The sequence below is a fragment of the Manihot esculenta genome, chromosome 2, assembly GCF_001659605.2.
Source record: "Manihot esculenta cultivar AM560-2 chromosome 2, M.esculenta_v8, whole genome shotgun sequence".
Classification (NCBI taxonomy): Eukaryota; Viridiplantae; Streptophyta; class Magnoliopsida; order Malpighiales; family Euphorbiaceae; genus Manihot; species Manihot esculenta.
Genome location: NC_035162.2, coordinates 5,979,345 through 6,000,429, shown reverse-complemented (window position 1 = coordinate 6,000,429; position 21,085 = coordinate 5,979,345). Strand labels below are relative to the sequence as shown.

The window sequence follows — 21,085 nt, the reverse complement described above, 5'->3', positions numbered from 1 at the left end:
ATAAAACACTAAATTTTGACATCTCTCCTCTTTTTTTCTTTTTTTTTCTTTTTGAAATCAAACAATTGAAATAATTTTTTTTTCCTTACTCTTCTCTTTTTTTTTCTTATCTCTCACTTTTTTTTTTAAAGAAAAAATCTCACACACTGAAATAAAAATTAAATTCTCTGTTTTTTTTTTTCCTTTTTGTTGAGAGAAATTATAAGATAAACTGAAATAAAAAAAAAGAGAAAAAAATAAAAATAAACTTACGAAATAAATAAATATAGATAAATAGGAATTTATCTATCACCGTGCTCTGATACCAACTGACGCGGAACCCTATGGCACTTAGTCCTCAAACCCCGTCGCACCTCTGATATAGATTCCAAGAACGTGGATAAACCACCCTCTATAGCACCCTAAGCTTAGCGAAGCTAGAACACTAATAACGGAAGGATTTTGTAGAACGGATCAGAAGAACGCCACAATCGAAATTGATAAGTTGGTCTGATTCGTGATGCAATCAATGAAAGAAGCAAACTCTCACTCTCTCAAAGAAGGCCGAAATTTGCATAAAGCAAATCTGAATTAAATTTGTCCAAAACAAAAAAAAGTCTGATATAAGAATTTAAGGCCTTATTTATAGTGTAAGGCAAAAACCTAAACCTAGTTGGAAAAGGAAAACAAATACTAAGTCAGAATTCCTATCCCAACAGGGAAACAAGCTAAAATAACAAAAATAACTGCCAAGTCTTTAAAAACCACCCACATTCTCGTATGCCTCAATAGTTCCAGCAGAAACCACAACCTCAGGGACGAAACCACAACCTGCTTATGGTTCGGGCTGATTCTCCACTATCTTCCTCCATGATGTGCTCCAAAATTAACTTCCACAAAACACAAAAGTATCTTCGGCTAACTGAATGTCGCGAGCGCGACTTTGATAATGGTAGCGAGCGCTACAAATCTTCAATTTGCTTCTGCTTCATCCATGCATACACCCAGCAACGTAATCAGCTTCGAATGACCTTCAAGTTCCTTCTCGCACTTATCCCTAGCAATTTCAGTCATCTCTCTTGTAATAAATTCTTGAATATGCAATCCAAGAGTAACGCCGTACTTCCTTGCTTTATTCCTTGTCAATGGTCCTTGTTGTAGCTCCAAGGGATCCTTGCCTTGCTTCCCATGCTGGTTCACATCAGATCCTCTGTAGGACGGCATTCGGTTGCCCAAGTGTGATACGCGTGACAAACTCACATGTCATATGCTGTGTGTATATCACGCATAAAAAAACACGGGCTTCAGATTACGACCTCAGGAGGATCGCCGGGCTAACGTGTGAAGGTACCAGCAGAAGCTTGACTGAGTGTAGCAGATCTCAGTCTCGCGTAATACTGGTACTTCACATCAAAGAGACTAATAATACTGGTGCTTCACATCAAAGAAAACAACAAACCGAGCACTTGAGCCCCTTCCATTTATATCCAAAGAAGGCAGCAACGGGGGAGGTCGGCCAGAAGATCTGGGCAAAATAATTTCAGCAACTTGCCGAATGGTCCCACCCATCAACCGCCCTACCAGACGGATCCCCAAAGCAACATTCAAACTCCTTAGAGGTAACATCCACTCCTCTGAAATTTTGAATTGACTCATCTTCATCTCAGGTACTACGAAAAAGTCCCAAAACAGAGATAAGTTAGCACAATTTTCCGTCGAGATGATAAAAGTAAGATTAAAACAAATTCCTGGGGCAACACATCAATGTAATATCAAGCTCGCCTTCGCCCGCTTGAAGAAGGCACCAAATGGATCCTTCACAGATAAAACAAGAAAATCTCTCTGTTCCAACAAAGTGCCTGGGAATGGTAAAGAGGTGAGGTTAACATATATATCCAAAAGTTTATGTTTTGCAGGACAAGGTAGAGCCGAATTCTCAATTAATGCTGTCAGAATCCTTCAAAGATATTCATGAGAAAGGAAAGAAAAGACATGTCCAGATAACAATGACAGGAAAGCAAAAATAACCGAGAACGCGGAGAATAAAGAAAAGTCCGAAAGAGGAAAGAGCAGATAGGATTCAGAAACTGCGCAAAGATAAAAAAAAATGAAAGAGTATTATAAAGACACCTGGACACGAACAGGCGCGGCCATGATGGTTCTTGATATTCACCCCCTTGGCAGTTGGAGCAATAACTCCCGAGAAGGTGAAGGGGCAATTGATGACCGCTGGATTTCTTCACCCCAGAACAGGGGCTTGACCCCAGCCAAAGGCCCATGACACAGAGGCCCACGTACTTGATACCCCCCAACAAGCCTGGCTCATCCCAGCTTCCGGGCCGGGCTCGACCAAGCTTCCTCACTCAGTCCAGCCTGATCCCTGACCAGCAGACCCCTCTCAGGCCCAGCGTCCAGCCCAACTCTCGGCCCAGCCCGGGGTCCAGAACAGTACTCACCAGACAGCCTGGCAGATCCGCTCGAACGTACGCATGAGGAGAATCAGAGGCCGTTACGCATGTAACAGGCAGCTGATACCCTAGTACACCCGAATCTGTATGGCAGAGATGCGTGGCCCAATCCTGGAGAGACCTTTACACGTCACCAGCAAGCAAGACAATGTATAAAAGAGGAGTCCCCTCCTCAGAAAGTTTAAGCCTTATTCTGTAACACAAAACCCTTGAAAAATCCTATTGGATCTCAGATCATCAGATCGAAAAACCTACTTCTTGAGCAGAGCAAAGAAGAAATATCTGCTATGAAAGAAAAATGAGTGTACCAAAAAACTATCTCTAGAATACTAAACTCTGCAATTTAAGAATTTTCCAAATAAAGTGGCCAAAATAAATATGGGCTTTACAAGCGAAAAATACAACCCTATCGATTCAACAAATAATGCAAGCAGCATTTATTGGACAGGTTCTTTTTTTTTTTTTGCTCTCCCCAAAATTATTACATTAATTTGTGTTTAACATATATCCATGAAGTTGCAAAGAAATTTCTATTTGCTGTAGACGTAGTTGGGCATTTATTAAGTAGCTCCAAAATTCACAACGCATGGGCAGCTCCTGGCCTACAAGTAGCCATCTTAACCACCGGAACACGCGTTGCCGCTATAGCCGACGGCGGCCGACTCAGCACGAAAGCACTTGTATCCACATCCTCCCTTGTCCCACAAACAACTGCATGCCTCCACCATAACCCTTTCAAGAGTTTCTTTTTCTTCTTCTTCTTACTCTTGATTGAACTTGTGCTATTGTTGTGGTGATCATCACCAAAAGCATCATCTCTATTAAAGAAAATGTTACTAGACTCTATAAGATAATCGAGTCGCTTGGAAATGCTCTGAATTTCATAGGCATCAAGAAGAGAATTACTATCCGTACGGATACGAACAGTTTTGTCTGATTGTGATGACTTTTGCATAGAACATTGTCCCTCCACTCTCATGGCTTCTAGCTTGTACCTTGATGGTCTATGCGCAAGGCGAGTTCTCGTGACAAGAAATTCGCAAATGGGCTTCTCTTCATCTGACCCTGAACCACGCTGGTACCATGCCCAAGCTGCAGCTTTTACAGTAGATAAATCGTCAGAGCCACTGCCACTCTTGGGTTTCTTTTTGCCCATGAAAATATTGAAGGGCGCAATGGAAGGCATAGGGAATTTGAGAGGAGAGGAGATATGGCAATATGTGGAAAAATTGAGCTCTACGCTATAGCTAGAAAGTTGGCACTTGTTTTAGTGATTTTAGGTGTGAAAGTTGTAAGTTAAGGAAAGGTGTTAAGGAAAGGTGTTTAAATCTAATCCGATGAAGGGTTTAGTTTGTTTGGCTGAAATTTGGTGCGTTGTGCTGTCAGAATTGAATAAGATCATTGAATTGGAAATAACACAATGGTCCTACTAGAAGATTAAAAGTTAGGTGGGGAGATGGGGTCTTAAGAAAGGTTGGTTTTGTTCTCGTGATCAGCGTTATGCCATTCTCTACTGTCTACGCATCATTTGTCAATAGTCATTGCCATCAATTTTACTCCTCAAATCGGCACGGAGTGCGCATATGTTATTACCGGCAATCACTTTTAAAATTCATACGGTTAGATAAAATGTATTTGTTAAATTAATTATTACATTTTTTAACTAATAAAATAAAGAACATTAGACCAGACTGTGGCTACTAAATATAAATATATAATTTATATAACTAGCTTGCACATCCATTTTCCAAAGTTTACATATTTTAAGAAAATTGATATAATTTATTTTTTATTTTAAGAGGTGATTTGTGAGATTTACTTTATTTTTTTATTTTAATATTTTTATTAGGCATTTTAAAATTTGCATGCTTTGATCAGTGCTTTTAATTTCGTGTGTTCACTTCTTCATTCTTTTATATTTTGTTAAAAATCTCGAACTGTCCTAACTGATAAGTTAACTAGGTGTAGTTTACTTTTAATAAACTCTTTTATTGAGACTTTTTCAAAATTTTTAATATATAATTTTTGTTATTTTTAGCGGTCTTAAAATGAATTTACATTTAAAAAAATAAATATTATCTTTTTTTTCTTTATCATATTTTAAGCTTAGATTTATCCAATTCGATAATTTTTGAAATAAATTCTGATTTATTATTAGTGATGTTAAGATTCGGCTTCACGTCCAAATGAGAACACTCTAAGCAGAGTTTGATTCCCTGTGACAATCGACTTTTGAAATATTTAGAGAATTTAGTAAAATTTTTGTAAATTCTACATTTATTGTACATGACAATATTTTTAAATTATATATTGTATACCTACTTTTTAAATTATATACATAAAAATAATTTTATTATATTTAATAATTTCTTATAATCTATATTGAAAATGTCTAAATAATAAAAAAATTTATTATTTATTGATAATAATAAATATTATTAAAAATATAAATAATTTTTCGATCGATTTTCAATGAATTTGAAATAATGTGATACTTTTTATGAATTTTTGACGGTAATTTTTTATTATTAATTATTTTAATAAATTAGTGATAAATTGCTTATGGAATGAATTTAGACGATAAATAAAATTTATAAGCCAAAGCCATAGAAAATTCATCCTGAGTTATGAGTGATAAAATTTTTTGACACTAATAATCTATGTTTTTATGAAAATAATTTTATTGCATGATAAAAAAATATTTATATAAATTAAAATTTTACTTTCATTAAATCTCATTCCACACTTCAACCAAATAACTGTAATTTAAGATTTTTTTTATCATCAATTAATTAAAGTAATAATATAACATAGCATAATATTGATTGATAATGAAATCATTTATTTAAAACAGAACCATAATACACAGTGGAAAGTGAACTGTAATTTAATACTAGTTATTTCCAAATAGCGGCAGTGCGAATTATTTTTCACGTGTCAAAAAAAATTATTATTATTGAAAAATATAATGCATATAAATTAGGATTTAAAAAAATAATATAATTAATCGGGCCAAAACATGTTTGGGTTTAAATGGAACCCAACTATACAAGGAAACCCAAAGAAAGTCGAATTTGCCTTAGGAGCCGATTACCTAACCTGACCCGAATACATTTATACGTATCGGGGTCGGGTCGTTTTTCTTCTTGCAATTTGACCTGACCCGAGTAAGAGTGTGAGCTGCGAGGTTTGCGGCAGAGACGGCCGCAAAAGCTTTGCTATAGCAAATTCTCATCGCTGAACCTTCTTCGGGGATCCAACCCAGTCATGGCTAACAACAGCGGAAACAGTGTGTACAAATATACATTTTTATGCAGTATAGAAATTGGAAATTTTGCTGTTTATAAGCTAATTATGAGTTTGATTTGGTGATTTCGTGCAGCAACTGCAAGATCATTTCTTCAGGTAGCCTCAACTGAGGAGGTAGCTCCTCCTCTTCGAGTTGTACAAATCGAGGGACTGGTACTCTCTTTCCCTCTATGTGTTTTTTTTTTTTTTATCATCTAATCATCGAATCAAAATCTTAACATGTTATGTAATAACTTACTTTCAATGGTGAGCAGGTTATCTTGAAGATCATCAAACACTGCAAGGAGTTTTCTCCGGCATTGGTCACTGGTCAGCTTCTTGGGTTGGATGTTGGTAGCATTCTCGAAGTTACAAACTGTTTCCCTTTCCCGGTACAATGAATCTTATTTTCTTGCTCTTTTGTTTGATTCTTTTAGTTTCTTTTATCTTAATTTCTTTCTTAATTGTTCGTAGATTCGGGAGGAGGATGAAGAGATTGAAGCCGACGGTGCCAATTACCAGCTTGAAATGATGAGATGCTTGAGAGAAGTTAATGTTGACAACAATACAGTTGGATGGTGAGGTTGATGTATTAACTCCATGTATGCCGTGCATAACTTTTTTTATTAGTTACAATGGATCTTATTCGTTAGTTAACAATAAAATAGCTGTAACTGCATGAATAAATATCTGTCCGTAAAGGAAAATTTTGGTCGAATACATGATCCATTGATTTCTTTCCTGAATTTCAGGTACCAATCAACATTGTTGGGTTCTTTTCAAACTGTGGAATTGATTGAGACCTTTATGAACTACCAGGTAATGGGTTTAATAACTTTTGCCTCCACCATGACATCATACAATTTTAACGTGGCTTCTGCATCTTTGGTTTTGTTATTGTAATAAGCTAGGGGATATGAAGCTAAAAACTTACATAGATTCACTTTCTTTTGAGTATCTAGATGCCCGTCTTTTGTTTGATTTTGCATGGAAATCTGCTCATTTTCTGTCCGTTGTGTCTTTTTCTTCATGAGATTTAGCAAAGTCAGAATCCTATTTAATGTCATCATTTTTTTTCCAAGTGTTCCTTCCAAGATGAACAACCTTGGCTTCCGTATTCCACCTTAATATTAATTTCTACTAAGTTTTATCTTGGATCGATGCTTGTGGATATCAACTCATCACCAGCCCATAGTAAATTATTAGAAGTTGCTTTTATCTCTTTCGATCAAAATTCATATTCATTCTTGCTACCAGAAATAGACTTGATGATTTCACAGGAAGCATCAATTCAGCTTTAGTTGCTATTGTAATCGAGGATACTTATTTAGATATTTGACCAAAGTAACATGTTGGCAAAGATGGACAAGCATTTAATTTTTTTGGAGCTGATTTTATTCTGGATGTCTTTTAAGTTCTTTTGTGTTTAGTTTTATTGTTTATGGTCTTTGCTCATTTATTTGATCAACTTATCAAGGGAATGCTATTTATTTTTAGACAACTATATATTGGTGGTTGCAGGAAAATATTAGGCCATGTGTATGTATCATTTATGACCCTTCAAGATCCAATCAGGGTGTCTTAGCTCTCAAGGCCTTGAAACTTTCAGATGCCTTCATGGAACTGTACCGCAGTAATAATTTTACTGGGGAGAAGTAAGGATTTCTCCTATTGCTATTGTGATTATGCAGTTTTGAGTTATTCAAATGTAATCCCATTGTGACTCTTTTGCTCCAATAGGTTGAGGGAGAGAAATTTGTCTTGGGTTGATATTTTTGAGGAGATTCCTGTAAGCTTCTAGACTTATCCTTTTTTCTTTCTTTTTGCCTAGAATAATTTATTGCTATATTTACTTCATCAACTGTCATTTTAATGAATTAAAGAGAGGCTGCAGGATTTGCATTTTAAGTAATATGCTTTTTTTTTAATAACACAGATCAAAGTTTCAAATTCTGCACTTATCAGTGCCTTTATGACTGAGCTAGAAGCTGATTCACCCATCACCCAGGTAAGATATTGACTGTATTTGAAAGATATTTTAGTTAATGTATTCTCTTTATTTTAACACACTACACTATTTTTTTAGTGTGATTATGATCGTTTGCAATTATCAACCAATCCATTTATGGAGAGAAACGTTGAATTCTTGATTGAGTGCATGGATGAATTGTCAATGGAACAGCAGAAGGTTTGTTATCCTTTTCCTAATGTTCAGTGTTTGAATGACTGTTTGTATAATGTGAAATGTGCCTTCTTTTGCAGTTCCAATTTTACTATCGGAACCTTTCACGCCAGCAAGCTCAGCAACAAGCATGGCTTCAGAAGAGAAGGTAAAGCATGCTGAGGACAAGAACTTTTTGGCCCTTAGTCATGTTCTTGTCTTAAAATATGCAAGTCATGTAAGACTTTTTTTGGGAGCAAACCTGGAGAAGGAATAAAAGTGAAAGAAATGATACTATAAAGCATGTAATGAAATTAAAATGTGACATGGAACAAAACTGACATGATCAGCTGTGGTTAAATAGGATTTATTAATTGGCATGAGATAATAGAAGGTTTAGCTTTGTGTGGGGGCCAAGTAGAATAAAATTTTTATTCGGCTGAAAGTAAGTAGCTTGGAACTGAGGCTTAATTAAGTTGGGTTCTAGGTTTATTGGTCTGTATTGTAGTTTGATCTCAATCAATCCCTCATTTTTGCTCACAGGCGAAGTAATAGGTTGATTGTTTTGTTTCTGACTGATTTGAGTCATCTAGAAGCAGTATGGTTAGATACTCCAACAGGCAACTAAGGCCGACTTTGGGTGGCTAAAGTCCATAGTTACATGTAGGATTTCTTATGAAACTAAAGAATCAAAGATTCTAGGCTTCGAACTTAAAAATTCCGTAGGATACCCAAGTTTTCCAGCACTCATTTCATGTGGTGAGGATGGGTCTCATTGTTCTCATTCCACTTCCATGTTGAACTTTATAAAAGCCTACTTTACCTAATGGATACTCTGGTCAGCATCAGTTTAATTTAGCAATACTGACTTGGCTTTCCTGGCTAAATGTTTGTTTACTGGCTTGGAAGGGTTTTTACGCTCCTCTGTTGGGTTGATATCAACATATTTGTGGTTTATGTCTTTCCTAATCTATGGTCTTCTGTCCTTTGGTTGATAATCATATGACAATGAGATTGAGGAATGTTAATGATGTCGAAGGATTCAGTTCCATACTCTCTTGTGGCCTGAACCAATCTCCTGCTTCTAGGGAAGGCACAAAGTGTGTTATGCAACCTGTGGTTAATGCTAATTAAAGTTGTACAGAGTCTTCTCAAGCAGATCTCATTAAAGCTTTTTTATTTAGTCAATCTATAAGCATCGTCAAAGGTTTTCTTTGGTGGTAAAAAAGACTGTTGAAACCTGATGCGGCCCAAGGGGCGTAAGCGAAAACACATCTCCAACTAGCTTACTAGATGGCCACTTTGAACTGTTTAGTTGCATGAAAATTTTTGAATCATGGAATAACAGTCTCCTAACTGAAGAACTATTCTGTTCATAGCGTTGCCTCTTGATGCTAATAATATTTCTGTCATTAATTGGTTTATTATATGTTCATAGTTCTCTATATTGCATTCTATAATGTGTATAGGTCAGAGAACATGGCACGTAAAGCTGCAGGAGAAGAGCCTTTGCCGGAGGAGGATCCTTCAAATCCCATTTTTAAGCCAATCCCTGAGCCATCACGGTTGGATAGCTTCCTCATCACCAATCAAATTGCAAACTTTTGCAACCAAATAAACGGGTATGTCATGGATCTTAGAGGCTGGGAGCAAATTTATTTAATTTTTAATACGGGTTGAATTGTAACTTGCTCAAGTTTCTATACTTGCTGTGGCTCCAAGTTATTTAATTATTTAATTTGAGCCAAGTGTAATTTTTGCTACCAATCAACGGGTATGTTATGGACCTTAGAGTCTGGGTGCAAATTTATTTAATTTCTAAGTTTGGGCCAACATATTGTTTGTTCAAGTTTCTATGCTTGTTGCTCCATGTTATATAATTTTATTTAATTTCTAATTATTGGGCAAAGTGTTAACTTTTGCAACCAAATTAAAGGTTATGTTACGGATGGAAAATTCTTATATGGACATGGTCCACTATGGGACCACACCATGGACCCAAACACATACAGGTGGGTCCTATTGAATTTTTTCATAAAGGGATCCACTGGTATGTGTCTTGGATTAACGGTGAACCAAATCCAAGTAAGTTTTTTCCATCACTACAAGAATTTATAAATTTACCAACGGAAATTTTCGTTGGTAAACATTGATATTTTGTTAGTGGAATTTTTCACTAATGGATCTGTGACGGATTCATTCCGTTGGAAAAATCCTCGTTGGTAAATTATTCATTAACGGAATTTGTATCCGTTAGTGACACTAACGGATCACCAACGAAAATTTCAGTTGGTGACATTAACGGATCACCAACGGAAATTTCCATTGGTGACACTAACGGATCACCAACGGAAATTTCCGTTGATGACACTAACGGATTTCTTGGTTAGTAACCCGTTAGTGAATAAAAATGGATACCAACGGAAATTCTGTTGGTAAATCATAAAATTACAAAATCATTCATATATTTTCATACATTATGCATTATGCACCTGTTATGCACATGTACCTGTACCTTGTACATTCATATACATCCTTCATTATACTGGACAATAATAATACTATAAACGTAAAAAATCAAATTACTCATTAAAATATATTTAAAACTTAAAGAATTTGTACTACAATTATAATTTGAAATAAAAATTATCAACTGGTCATAACAAAAGATACATACTAAAGTAAACTAGCTAGCTCATCATCTGTATCATCATCACTGTCTATATGATGATCACCAATGACAGGGGTATCATCATACCGCTGCTGTGGAGATGGAGCTGGAGGTGCCCTAGGAGCAGATGTTTGAGTGGATGTCCCAATACCCTATTGTGCCATCATCCTATGCATAAACGTCTGCAACTCGTCCAGCACTGTGGTAATTCGACCATTCTCTGTCTCTAGCCGATCAATTTTATTCTGCATCCTGTTCATTGCTTCAATTGTAGGAGGATCCACTGGGGGTGCAGACGTGTATGAAGCAGAACAATGAGATGGCTCATGAAAATATGCTAAAGCCTGGGACCCTAACCCATAAACTCGACTCTTTTTCTGCTCGCCAACCGCTTCGTAGTACAGCTGGGCCTCATTTATGGGCGTCGGCTCATTGCTTCCCTCCTGTTGCTGTGTTGCAGCCTCCTTCAGTTGTACGTATTTATCCTGCATTATAAATTTAAAGTAACGTATAAGTAAAACAATTTAAGTAAATCTAAATTGTTAATAACTATATTTAATATCAACTTACATAAATAGCTTTTGACCTCGCATCAACAAACTCCTCCGTCCCCTTTCTCTTATGTGTGGCCTCAAAAAGCTCATGAGGATGTGGTTCTCTGTCTAGTCTTTCTCTCTGTTACCAATTATAAGAAGTGTAGCATTTATCATCGAAACAAAATATTTATAAGAAGATAAATATAAAATAAAAATTTTTACTAATACCATCCTCCGCTGGTGGGTATACTGTGAAACTGAACCGCATGCGTGTCTGGAAATGCCAGATCCTAACCCTTCAGCCTCACTGCGCCTATTGGCAGAAAACTTGTCACACTTCTCTTTGTATTCAGAAGTGTTCCAAGTTTCCTGCCACTTCCTCAAAACAGAATCTGGTGTAGCAAGATTTTTTCGTCTTCCCTTTCCTGATTTCCCACATTAAGCCCCTGTATCTCTCAGCTGCCTTTTTCTGCCATGCAATTTTGACCAAGCTGTCAATTGTTTGGTCCCATATGAAGTATTTCTGCAAAAAGATTAAAATATATGAGTAGTTAGTATTTACCCATTTCATATTATAGGTCAAAATGCTAAGAGAATTACGCATCACCTTGAATTCCTGCCAATAAAACTCCTTGGTGTCATTTGGCACTGTCTTCTAACAGTGCCCTTCCGCGACCAATCTTTCTTTTATTATCTGAGTAATCCTGCGACTGCACATCTCCGACGGATGTAAACTACATAAACAATCGTGAGTTAGTATAGGGTATCATTGAAATTAATCGTAATTAAGAAATAATTAACTATTACTTGTTATTAATGAGTGAAATGGTCTGTCGGAATGACTGTGTGCCGCCTACAGCAGTGGTCGATCCCGCTGATGCTGGAGCAGATGATGGAGTAGATGCTGATGCAGACCTTGTCCTTCTATCTGATGCAGTAGCAAAAGTGGATGCAGGTTGAGGTGAATGTGAATGTGATACCGCAGGTCGTGGAGCTGGAGTATGACGGTGAGGACAATGAGTGTGACGGTGAGGAGGTGGAAGGGGACGGGGAGGCAAAGCATCGGTACATGGTGGAACTAGTGGACCTGATCGATCCCTATGACATGGCTGTACACCAGATGCAAGTGGTACCCATATCTGAAGCTCCGTATCCCCAAGTCCCAACGATGACCGTGGTAATTGCGGCTCATGCTCTTGTCCGTCATCTGCATTCGCCTCCTCTTGGCTTGTACTAGAAGGAAGTCGAACCGGTCCTCTGGGCTGCTTAACTCTTCCACGTCCCCTCATCTGTGAACAAATTAAAAATAATCAATGCAAAAAATAATATAAAGTTCATAAACATTAAATTAAAAATAATATAAAGTTCATAAATATCTGGGATTGAGTAAACCATCTCTGAGACGGGCATACATCCAACTTCTTTCAGCAGTCATATTAACTACAATAACAATGCTGATATGAAAACATAAAACTTATAAATCCTATCTTCGAAAAGAGCCTGAAAACCAACAATTAAATTATGCATTATATCTACAATATGCGGTAATTATGTCAGTTTTACTTGAGAGAATAATTGATGCAAAAATGCATGGAATAATAATACAAAAGCATGAACTATATGATAATTAATTACTAATATCTTCATAATCACGCGTTTAATTAATTTTTAGGTCCGCCAATTTATTAGGTGCGCCAAATTATTTTCGCGAAGTGCTTGGCAAGTGCACCAGCAGGTCCACTGCAAATTGCATCTGCTGGTGCACTTGGCTCTGGATGCAGGTGCAATTTGCAGTGGACCTGCTGGTGCACTTGCCAAGCACTTCGCGAAAATAATTTGGCGCACCTAATAAATTGGCGGACCTAAAAATTAATTAAACGCGTGATTATGAAGATATTAGTAATTAATTATCATATAGTTCATGTTTTTATATTATTATTCCATGCATTTTTGCATCAATTATTCTCTCAAGTAAAATTGACATAATTACCGCATATTGTAGATATAATGCATAATTTAATTGTCGGTTTTCAGACTCTGTTCGAAGATAGGGTTTATAAGTTTTATGTTTTCATATCAGTATCGTTATTATAGTTAATATGACTGCTGAAAAAAGTTGGATGTATGCCCGTCTCAGAGATGTTTACTCAATCTCAGATATTTATGAACTTTATATTATTTTTTGCATTGATTATTTTTAATTTGTTCACAGATGAGGGGACGTGGAAGAGTTAAGCAGCCCAGAGGACCGGTTCGACTTCCTTCTAGTACAAGCCAAGAGGAGGCGAATGCAGATGACGGACAAGAGCATGAGCCGCAATTACCACGGTCATCGTTGGGACTTGGGGATACGGAGCTTCAGATATGGGTACCACTTGCATCTGGTGTACAGCCATGTCATAGGGATCGATCAGGTCCACCATGTACCGATGCTTTGCCTCCCCGTCCCCTTCCACCTCCTCATTGTCCTCACCGTCATACTCTAGCTCTACGACATGCGGTATCACATTCACCTCAACCTGCATCCACTTCTGCTATTGCATCAGATAGAGGGACAAGATCTGAATCAGTATCTACTCCATCATCTGCTCCAGCATCAGCGGGATCGACCACTGCTGTAGGCGGCACACAGTCATTCCGACAGACCATTTCACTCATTAATAACAAGTAATAGTTAATTATTTCTTAATTACGATTAATTTCAATGTTACCCTATACTAACTCACGGTTGTTTATGTAGTTTACATCCATCGGAGATGTGCAGTCGCAGGATTACTCTGATAATAAAAGAAAGATTGGTCGCGGAAGGGCACTGTTAGAAGACAGTGCCAAATGACACCAAGGAGTTTTATTGACAGGAATTCAAGGTGATGCGTAATTCTCTTAGCATTTTGACCTATAATATGAAATGGGTAATTACTAACTACTCATATACTTTAATCTTTTTGCAGAAATACTTCATATGGGACCAAGCAATTGACAGCTTGGTCAAAATTGCATGGCAGAAAAGGCAGCTGAGAGATACAGGGGCTTAATGTGGGAAATCAGGGAAGACGAAGAATCTTGCTACACCAGATTCTGTTTTGAGGAAGTGGCAGGAAACTTGGAACACTTCTGAATACAAAGAGAAGTGTGACAAGTTTTCTGCCAATAGGCGCAGTGAGGCTGAAGGGTTAGGATCTGGCATTTCCAGGCACGCATGCGATTCAGTTTCACAGTATACCCACCAGCGGAGGATAGTATTAGTAAAAATTTTTATTTTATATTTATTTTCTTATAAATATTTTGTTTCGATGATAAATGCTACACTTCTTATAATTGGTAACAGAAAGAAAGACTAGGCAGAGAACCACATCCTCATAAGCTTTTTGAGGCCACACATAAGAGAAAGGGGACGGAGGAGTTTGTTGATGCGAGGTCAAAAGCTATTTATGTAAGTTGATATTAAATGTAGTTATTAACAATTTAGATTTACTTAAATTGTTTTACTTATACATTACTTTAAATTTATAATGCAGGATAAATACGTACAACTGAAGGAGGCTGCAACAGGAGGGAAGCAATGAGCCGACGCCCATAAATGAGGCCCAGCTGTACTACGAAGCGGTTGGCGAGCAGAAAAAAAGTCGAGTTTATGGGTTAGGGTCCCAGGCTTCAGCATATTTTCATGAGCCATCTCATTGTTCTGCTTCATACATGTCTGGATCCTCCTACAATTGAAGCAATGAACAGGATGCAGAATAAAATTGATCAGCTAGAGACAGAGAATGGTCGAATTACCACAGTGCTGGACGAGTTGCAGACATTTATGCATAGGATGATGGCACAACAGGGTATTGGGACATCCACTCAGACATCTACTCCTAGGGCACCTCCGTCTCCACAGCAGCGGTATGATGATGCCCCTGTCATTGGTGATCATCATATAGACAGTGATGATAATACAGATGATGAGCTAGCTAGTTTACTTTAGTATGTATCTTTTGTTATGACCAGTTGATAATTTTTATTTCAAATTATAATTATAGTACAAATTCTTTAAGTTTTAAATATATTTTAATGAGTAATTTGATTTTCTACTTTATAGTATTATTATTGTCCAGTATGATGAAGGATGTATAAGGTACAGGTGCATAATGTATGAAAATATACGGATGATTTTGCAATTTTATGATTTACCAACAGAATTTTCGTTGGTGTCCATTTTTATTCACTAACGGATTACTAACCAAGAAATCCATTAGTGTCACCAACTGAAATTTCCGTTAGTGTCACTAACGGATACAAATTCCGTTAGTGAATAATTTACCAACGAGGATTTTCCCAACGGAATGAATTCGTCACAGATCCGTTAGTGAAAAATTCCACTAATGGAATATCAATGTTTACCAACGGAAATTTCCGTTGGTAAATTCTTTTAGTGCATGGGAAGCCAACTTATGCCCTTTCCAATCTTTAGATGCAGGTTGGACAAAATAAGGCGTCATATGTATTGCTCCATATTATTTTTGTTAGGCGACTTTTCTAGAGTCTTGCGTTTCTAGGAGATTCACTTATAGCTAATTGCAACCGTGATAATATTTAAAAATTGTAAAATGTGCTTGAGTTGATGGCATTTGTAATTTCTTTTAGATCATGTTGGCCACATTAAAGAACAGAAATACAAAATGAATGTGATGGATCTTTCTCTGTATTTTGTGCAAGTAGCATGTGTTGCTCGTTTTAATCATTATTGACAATAATAGTTTTCATATCTCTGATTGGAATGACGTAATATCTGCATGGGCGAGCAAATTTTTGTGTTTATTGAGTAGGTGTTTTTTCTTCTTCTTTTGATGCGCCTAAGAGTCTGTAAAACGGCAGTTCTGAATTTTAAGTTTCTGCCATCTGTAATTGCCTTTGTTTATTCTTGATTTATTTTCTTTGCAGGGTCTCTGGACAGAGTTTCAGTCGATTGTATTTGATGAAGGCTTTGCGAGAAAGTTGATATTTTTTTTAACCTAGGAAGTGTTTATTTTTTGAAGAAACAAGAGAATGCCTTTTCTGTTTGCAAAAAATGAAAAATTTTGGAGGGGGAAAGCTGTCCTTGGATTGTCGTCATCTTTTTTTGTAAGTGACTGTAGAATGATAGTTTAGTATTGTTTTGCTTTTATTTGTCAATTGAATTTGGGAAAGTTTACTTGATTTATAAATTAAAGTAAATCAAACTTTACAAAAAAAATTTTATATTTTATTTTATAAATTTATGTGAAATGATTTCTTTTTTCAAAATAATCATTTATGGTTAATATATTAAATTAATAAAAATAAAATTATATTAAGTTTTACATCATTTTATGTATTACTATCTTTTCATTTTAAAGTTTTATTTTTTTATATTTCTTAAAACTGTCACTATTTTTATTGATTTAATATTTTTTCATAAAATAATTACTTTAGAAAAATATGTACCATTTTCTGAAAATTTATAAAACAAGAATTATAAATTTTATAGATTATATGATATGTTTTTTTTGTGAAACATGCTTATTTACTAAAACTGGTAATTATACTTTGTTTTAAAGAAAAAAATGATATAATTTATATTTGTTAATTTATATTATTATGCCATGCTGGTTTCTTAGAAAGTAAATTCAGATTTTTTTTTAAAGGATTGAAGATGATAATATATGAGAATTATCATGGGAAAATTAAATTGAAGGGAAAATGCGTCTCTGTATTAGTTGAATGTACAATTAATTTTATATGAATTTAGGTATAGTGCTTTTTTTTAATTAAACCCTCATGAGAATAAATAATATATAAAATGTTGATTACAAAAAAAAATACATTTTCATTAATCTTTTAATTTTTAACTAATTTATAAAAATTAATTAATATAATGATCGTTTGTTATCTTACTTTAATCATTTTCCTTGATAAACACAATTGGATAAAATAAAAACTCTAAATACTTTATGTACTATTTTCTGAAGGTTTTAATTGGTTGGAAAAAAAAATAATAAAAAGGTTTTTTTTTTTTTTTTGAAATAGGAATTGAAAGAGTATAACTGAACTGTGAGTGCATATTGTTCTTTTCTTTGAAGCTTCAGTTGATAAAAAAACAAATATAAATATAGAGGATAGCAAGAAACAGACAATTCATAAGTTAATCAATAATATGATATTTCATTGGAGATTGATAAAGCAAACTTCTGCAGCTTTTGAGTGCCTTCACTGTTTCTATTTATAGCCAAGTAAAAATCTCTTGTTATAATAATCCTAGAAAATAATGCCTTTTAACACTTCCAAAATTTCTTTAAATATGAATATGGGAGAAAGAGCATATCCTCTGACGCAATGTGATGAAATCAAAACTCTCATCGAAATTTATTTTCAAAAAAATTAATTGCATTACAGTATACTAAACGTAAAATAAGTGCATGGAATAGTTTATGGGTAAAGTGTAATGTTGGCTATCTAACAATTGAATTTGCAGAATCCAATCAATTTAATTAGGTTGATTTTATTTTGATTTTATTTTCAGTTCACTTTGTCTATATTGTATCTTCTCCCCTGCTTTAAATGGTCGAGGACGAACAAAGCAACCAGCAAAAACAACATAAAAACAAATGTAAAACTTTAGAAAAGACATAAAATTCTGCCCAATAAAAATGTTCAACTGAATTTAAAGCGTTTTACATTATTCAACACATCACAAATATGCAAGGAAGCAACAACCAAACCTTGCTACACCTCCCATACAAGGGCAAACTGGAAAAACAGCAGGAACATTAGAAAACAAAGAGCTTGCATATCCCAAGTTAAAGTCACATGGAGACAAAGTTCCCACTGAAAACACAGTTCTTTCTGCTCTAGCTTTATGGTTCCCAGAGAATTGTGGTTTCTGCAATCATGGAAGTCACAACATATGGATCCATGTTTGATGCAGGCCTCCTGTCCTCAAAATACCCTTTTCCTTGCTTCTCCGTGTCTCGGCCAACACGAATTGATGCTCCACGGTTGGCAACACCCTGCCAAAATATTCAAATGTAAGCAATCCCTTATAAGGTACAAGGACAAGAATCTTTTGTTTTTTTTTATTTTTTTTTTATGCTCTATACCCATAAGAATGTGTTGATGTCAGCTGTTTCGTGTCGTCCTGTTAGCCTGCGATCATTGCCTTCACCATATGCAGCAATGTGTTGTTTGTGCCTGAGCCCCAACTTCTCAATAGCTTTCTTGATGATCTCATAGCCTCCATCTTCCCTCATTGACTTTGTACTACAAGCATTGTATAAGACAACACAAATAATGAAAAGATCAGCAGAAATAGATCAAGATAGAAGTTCTATACAATGATTTATAGCTGACCTATAGTTTGTGTGAGCTCCAGCACCATTCCAGTCTCCCTGTTCCACATAAACCAAATTCCCATTATAAATGTCATCATGCATAAATACAAATTTCCCTCGAATAGCAAAAAGGAAGGCGATCAGTTTGACCTGAATTGGCTTGGGATCAAAAGAAAGGACAACTCCAGCAATCTCCGTAATCCTCTGTTGAAACAAAGATAAGTACTTAGTCAACAATACAACATTTGGAACGGTAGTATCATTTTTCTGCAATCATATAGGTGATAACTACCTCCAAGATGTAGCGAGCAACCCACAATTCGTCTCCAGCAGAGATACCAACTGCAGGTCCAACTTGAAATTCCCACTACATAAACATGGAAAAAGGTTCAGAATTAGAAACTAATCGAAGTTAAAACAGGAAGAAAAGCAAGCTTTTATATCTTTACCTGGCCAGGCATCACTTCTCCATTAATACCACTAATGTTGATTCCAGCATATACACAGGCCTTGTAGTGTGAGTCGACAACGTCTCGCCCAAAAGACTTGTCAGCTCCGACACCACAGTAGTATGGCCCCTGTTAAAATCAATAAATGAGCATGACCACCTTGACTGGTCAAAACAAAATTCCACTATCTATCTATTGATGGAAGTAGACAAAAGCAGAGTCAGGCCCGTGTAGTGGGGTGGAGCAGCGAACGTTGAATAAATCAAGAATAAGAAACTTTAAAAGATATGTTCAATATTATAGACAGTCCAGAACAACCTGTTGTAGAGACAAAAGGAAAGGGCTCAAATTTTAAAGGATTTGAAACTAGGATTTTGATTACCTGGGGACCAGGGAAACCCCCAACAGGCCACCCAATTGGCCATTTAACATCTTTTTGCAACAAGGTGTATTCCTGCTCAATACCGTACCTGTTTTTGTTTTTTTTCCCAAATCAAGTTACAAAAGTTCACCACATAATTTTAGAACAAAAAATTCTAAGGAAAAGCAAAATTACAGTGATCTACCAGGGCACTTCAGCAACAACATCAGGATGGCTGAAGACTTTAGCAGCAGCATGTCTTTTATTTGTTGGAATTGGGTCACCAGCCGGGGTGTAAGCATCACACATCACCTAATTATGTAAATCCATTAGAAATTGACTCCTTGGGATTGAGGGGCAGTAATACAATTATAATGGCAGAGTAGAAACTCACAAGAATATTGTTGCCCCTCCTAAATGGATCCCTGAAAATAGCTTGAGGACTGTTCCATTACAGCATAGCTAAATCAGTATCAGGGGTAGATAAAAAAGTTAAAAGAGACGAGTACTAAGAACAAATCCTTACTATATGATGACTTCGCTGTCTTCTCCAGGAGCCTGCCCTGTGCTGGAACCATCATAATTCCACTTGGGGAGCTCTGAAGGATCACTAACTGGACCAGGAAGTGTCTATACAAAAGAGAGGGTGGAGGGGGTGTGAAAAAACATTGTAATAAATAGACTAACCTCAATAACAACAACAACAAAAGCATAGCTTTCTTTTGAAAATTATTCTCCTATTTATCCTTCCTTTAAAGAACAATAATTGATAATATTTTTACCCTTGCTTTACTCCGCATGTCCATGCCGGATCCACCAATCCTGTAAAAGTAAAGAAAGATCTAGTTAAAGAATAGCAGAGGCCACTGGATTGGTTGCAAAGCATGGTTCGTGCAAAAATCCATTGGAAACACAAACAGGAGCTACTGATAAATAAAACCTTGGAGAGAAATAGAACCAATATTTTTAAAGATATTCCAAAACAAAGACTAAGAAGAACTTAACAAACATCCAATTCATCCACCATGGACACATGAAGAACAACAGGAAATGCTCTGTTTTTTAGCCAAGATTTAAAAATAAAAACAAAAACAAAAAGATTTAGAACAAATTTAGCCTTGACGAAATATAAGAATAGCCTTAAATATTATTTTTGAAAAGAACCATCTCAAGAACCAAAAAAAAAAAAAAGCAAAAAGAAAAATTTAGATCTTATAATAACAAAACTGCAACAAGCCACTAATGCAGTAGTTCAATGGACGGGGAAAAAAAGGAGAAGAAAAAATCCGAAACATTTTACCCAATAGAAAAAAGAAAATTCTAAATCCCAAAAAAACAAAATCAGTAGATACCATTTGTGCTTCAACAGAAACAACAATCCCAGAACGCCAACAATATAATGGATCACAAAAAAAATAAAGCATGCCCATTAACAGAAACACAAAGTTACTAGCAGTGGCATGGGTATGAATACGTGCAAGTGTATGTAGCTATACAAGTGCACTATAAGACGAACCATATGTACTCGGCGATGATCTTGTCGGTGGTTTCTGAAAGGTTAAGGTTGATGAGATCTGAAAGCAGCGACATATCCAAATGGAAACAATTGACAACACTTTCTCTTCTTCCTCCTCCTTCCTGTCTGTGTGGGTGTCCTTTGCAGAAACGAGTCTATATAGAATTGCGAGACGTGAGAGCTTAGGTTTGTTTTTACCGTGCGGTTACAGTGTCCTTTTTATTTATTTATTTATTGTTTTTTTTTGAAAGAGTAAGATATAAAGAACTCTTAATACTCAAATATTTTGATTATACATGGAGACTTAATAGCCTGATTAGTT

The 21,085-nt window shown here is 35.8% G+C and overlaps 3 protein-coding genes and 1 long non-coding RNA gene across 7 annotated transcripts; 1 reads left to right on the top strand and 3 right to left on the bottom strand.

Annotated features, from left to right (window-relative positions):
* Window positions 1-2,765: 2,765 nt before the first annotated feature.
* Window positions 2,766-3,884, bottom strand: LOC110608630. The gene has a single exon (XM_021747898.2). The coding sequence runs from the start codon at window positions 3,631-3,633 to the stop codon at window positions 3,025-3,027; it is 609 nt and encodes a 202-aa protein (XP_021603590.1). The 5' UTR covers window positions 3,634-3,884; the 3' UTR covers window positions 2,766-3,024.
* Window positions 3,885-5,575: 1,691 nt separating this feature from the next.
* On the top strand, window positions 5,576-16,295 carry LOC110609656 (eukaryotic translation initiation factor 3 subunit H). 4 transcript variants are annotated; one of them, XM_021749408.2, is made up of 12 exons: window positions 5,576-5,736; window positions 5,830-5,909; window positions 6,011-6,127; window positions 6,210-6,313; window positions 6,488-6,554; window positions 7,257-7,390; window positions 7,476-7,524; window positions 7,672-7,743; window positions 7,822-7,923; window positions 7,998-8,065; window positions 9,366-9,518; window positions 16,033-16,295. In XM_021749408.2, the coding sequence occupies exons 1-12, from the start codon at window positions 5,715-5,717 to the stop codon at window positions 16,088-16,090; spliced, it is 1,026 nt and encodes a 341-aa protein (XP_021605100.1). In that variant the 5' UTR covers window positions 5,576-5,714; the 3' UTR covers window positions 16,091-16,295. The 4 variants fall into 4 exon arrangements, with proteins under 4 accessions (XP_021605100.1, XP_021605099.1, XP_021605098.1 ...); XM_021749407.2 differs by lacking the exon at window positions 16,033-16,295 and adding an exon at window positions 14,055-14,312; XM_021749406.2 differs by lacking the exon at window positions 16,033-16,295 and adding an exon at window positions 13,844-13,997.
* Window positions 10,946-11,389, bottom strand: LOC110609658. Its single transcript, XR_006349979.1, has 2 exons — window positions 11,138-11,389; window positions 10,946-11,052 (listed from the first exon to the last, which is right to left on the bottom strand). It is a non-coding gene; the product is annotated as an uncharacterized LOC110609658 (long non-coding RNA).
* A 1,446-nt stretch (window positions 16,296-17,741) lies between the features above and the next one.
* Window positions 17,742-20,921, bottom strand: LOC110602694 (glutamine synthetase cytosolic isozyme). Its single transcript, XM_021740277.2, has 12 exons — window positions 20,764-20,921; window positions 20,030-20,069; window positions 19,774-19,877; window positions 19,642-19,690; window positions 19,453-19,559; window positions 19,269-19,356; window positions 18,887-19,015; window positions 18,730-18,804; window positions 18,588-18,641; window positions 18,457-18,494; window positions 18,207-18,366; window positions 17,742-18,116 (listed from the first exon to the last, which is right to left on the bottom strand). The coding sequence occupies exons 1-12, from the start codon at window positions 20,835-20,837 to the stop codon at window positions 17,964-17,966; spliced, it is 1,071 nt and encodes a 356-aa protein (XP_021595969.1). The 5' UTR covers window positions 20,838-20,921; the 3' UTR covers window positions 17,742-17,963.
* Window positions 20,922-21,085: the final 164 nt, after the last annotated feature.

What these genes read in the sequence shown, in the direction of transcription:
- LOC110608630 (XM_021747898.2), bottom strand. Translation starts at nt 3,633, where the DNA reads ATGCCTTCCATTGCGCCCTTCAATATTTTCATGGGCAAAAAGAAACCC.
- LOC110609656 (XM_021749406.2), top strand. Translation starts at nt 5,715, where the DNA reads ATGGCTAACAACAGCGGAAACA. An exon ending in GACAACAATACAGTTGGATG is followed by an intron (nt 6,314 to 6,487) that starts GTGAGGTTGATG and finishes CCTGAATTTCAG; the next exon opens with GTACCAATCAACATTGTTGG. An exon ending in GCATGGCTTCAGAAGAGAAG is followed by an intron (nt 8,066 to 9,365) that starts GTAAAGCATGCT and finishes TAATGTGTATAG; the next exon opens with GTCAGAGAACATGGCACGTA.
- LOC110602694 (XM_021740277.2), bottom strand. Translation starts at nt 20,837, where the DNA reads ATGTCGCTGCTTTCAGATCTCATCAACCTTAACCTTTCAGAAACCACC. An exon ending in ATCATCGCCGAGTACATATG is followed by an intron (nt 20,070 to 20,763) that starts GTTCGTCTTATA and finishes TTACTTTTACAG; the next exon opens with GATTGGTGGATCCGGCATGG. An exon ending in TTGATCCCAAGCCAATTCAG is followed by an intron (nt 18,495 to 18,587) that starts GTCAAACTGATC and finishes TATGTGGAACAG; the next exon opens with GGAGACTGGAATGGTGCTGG.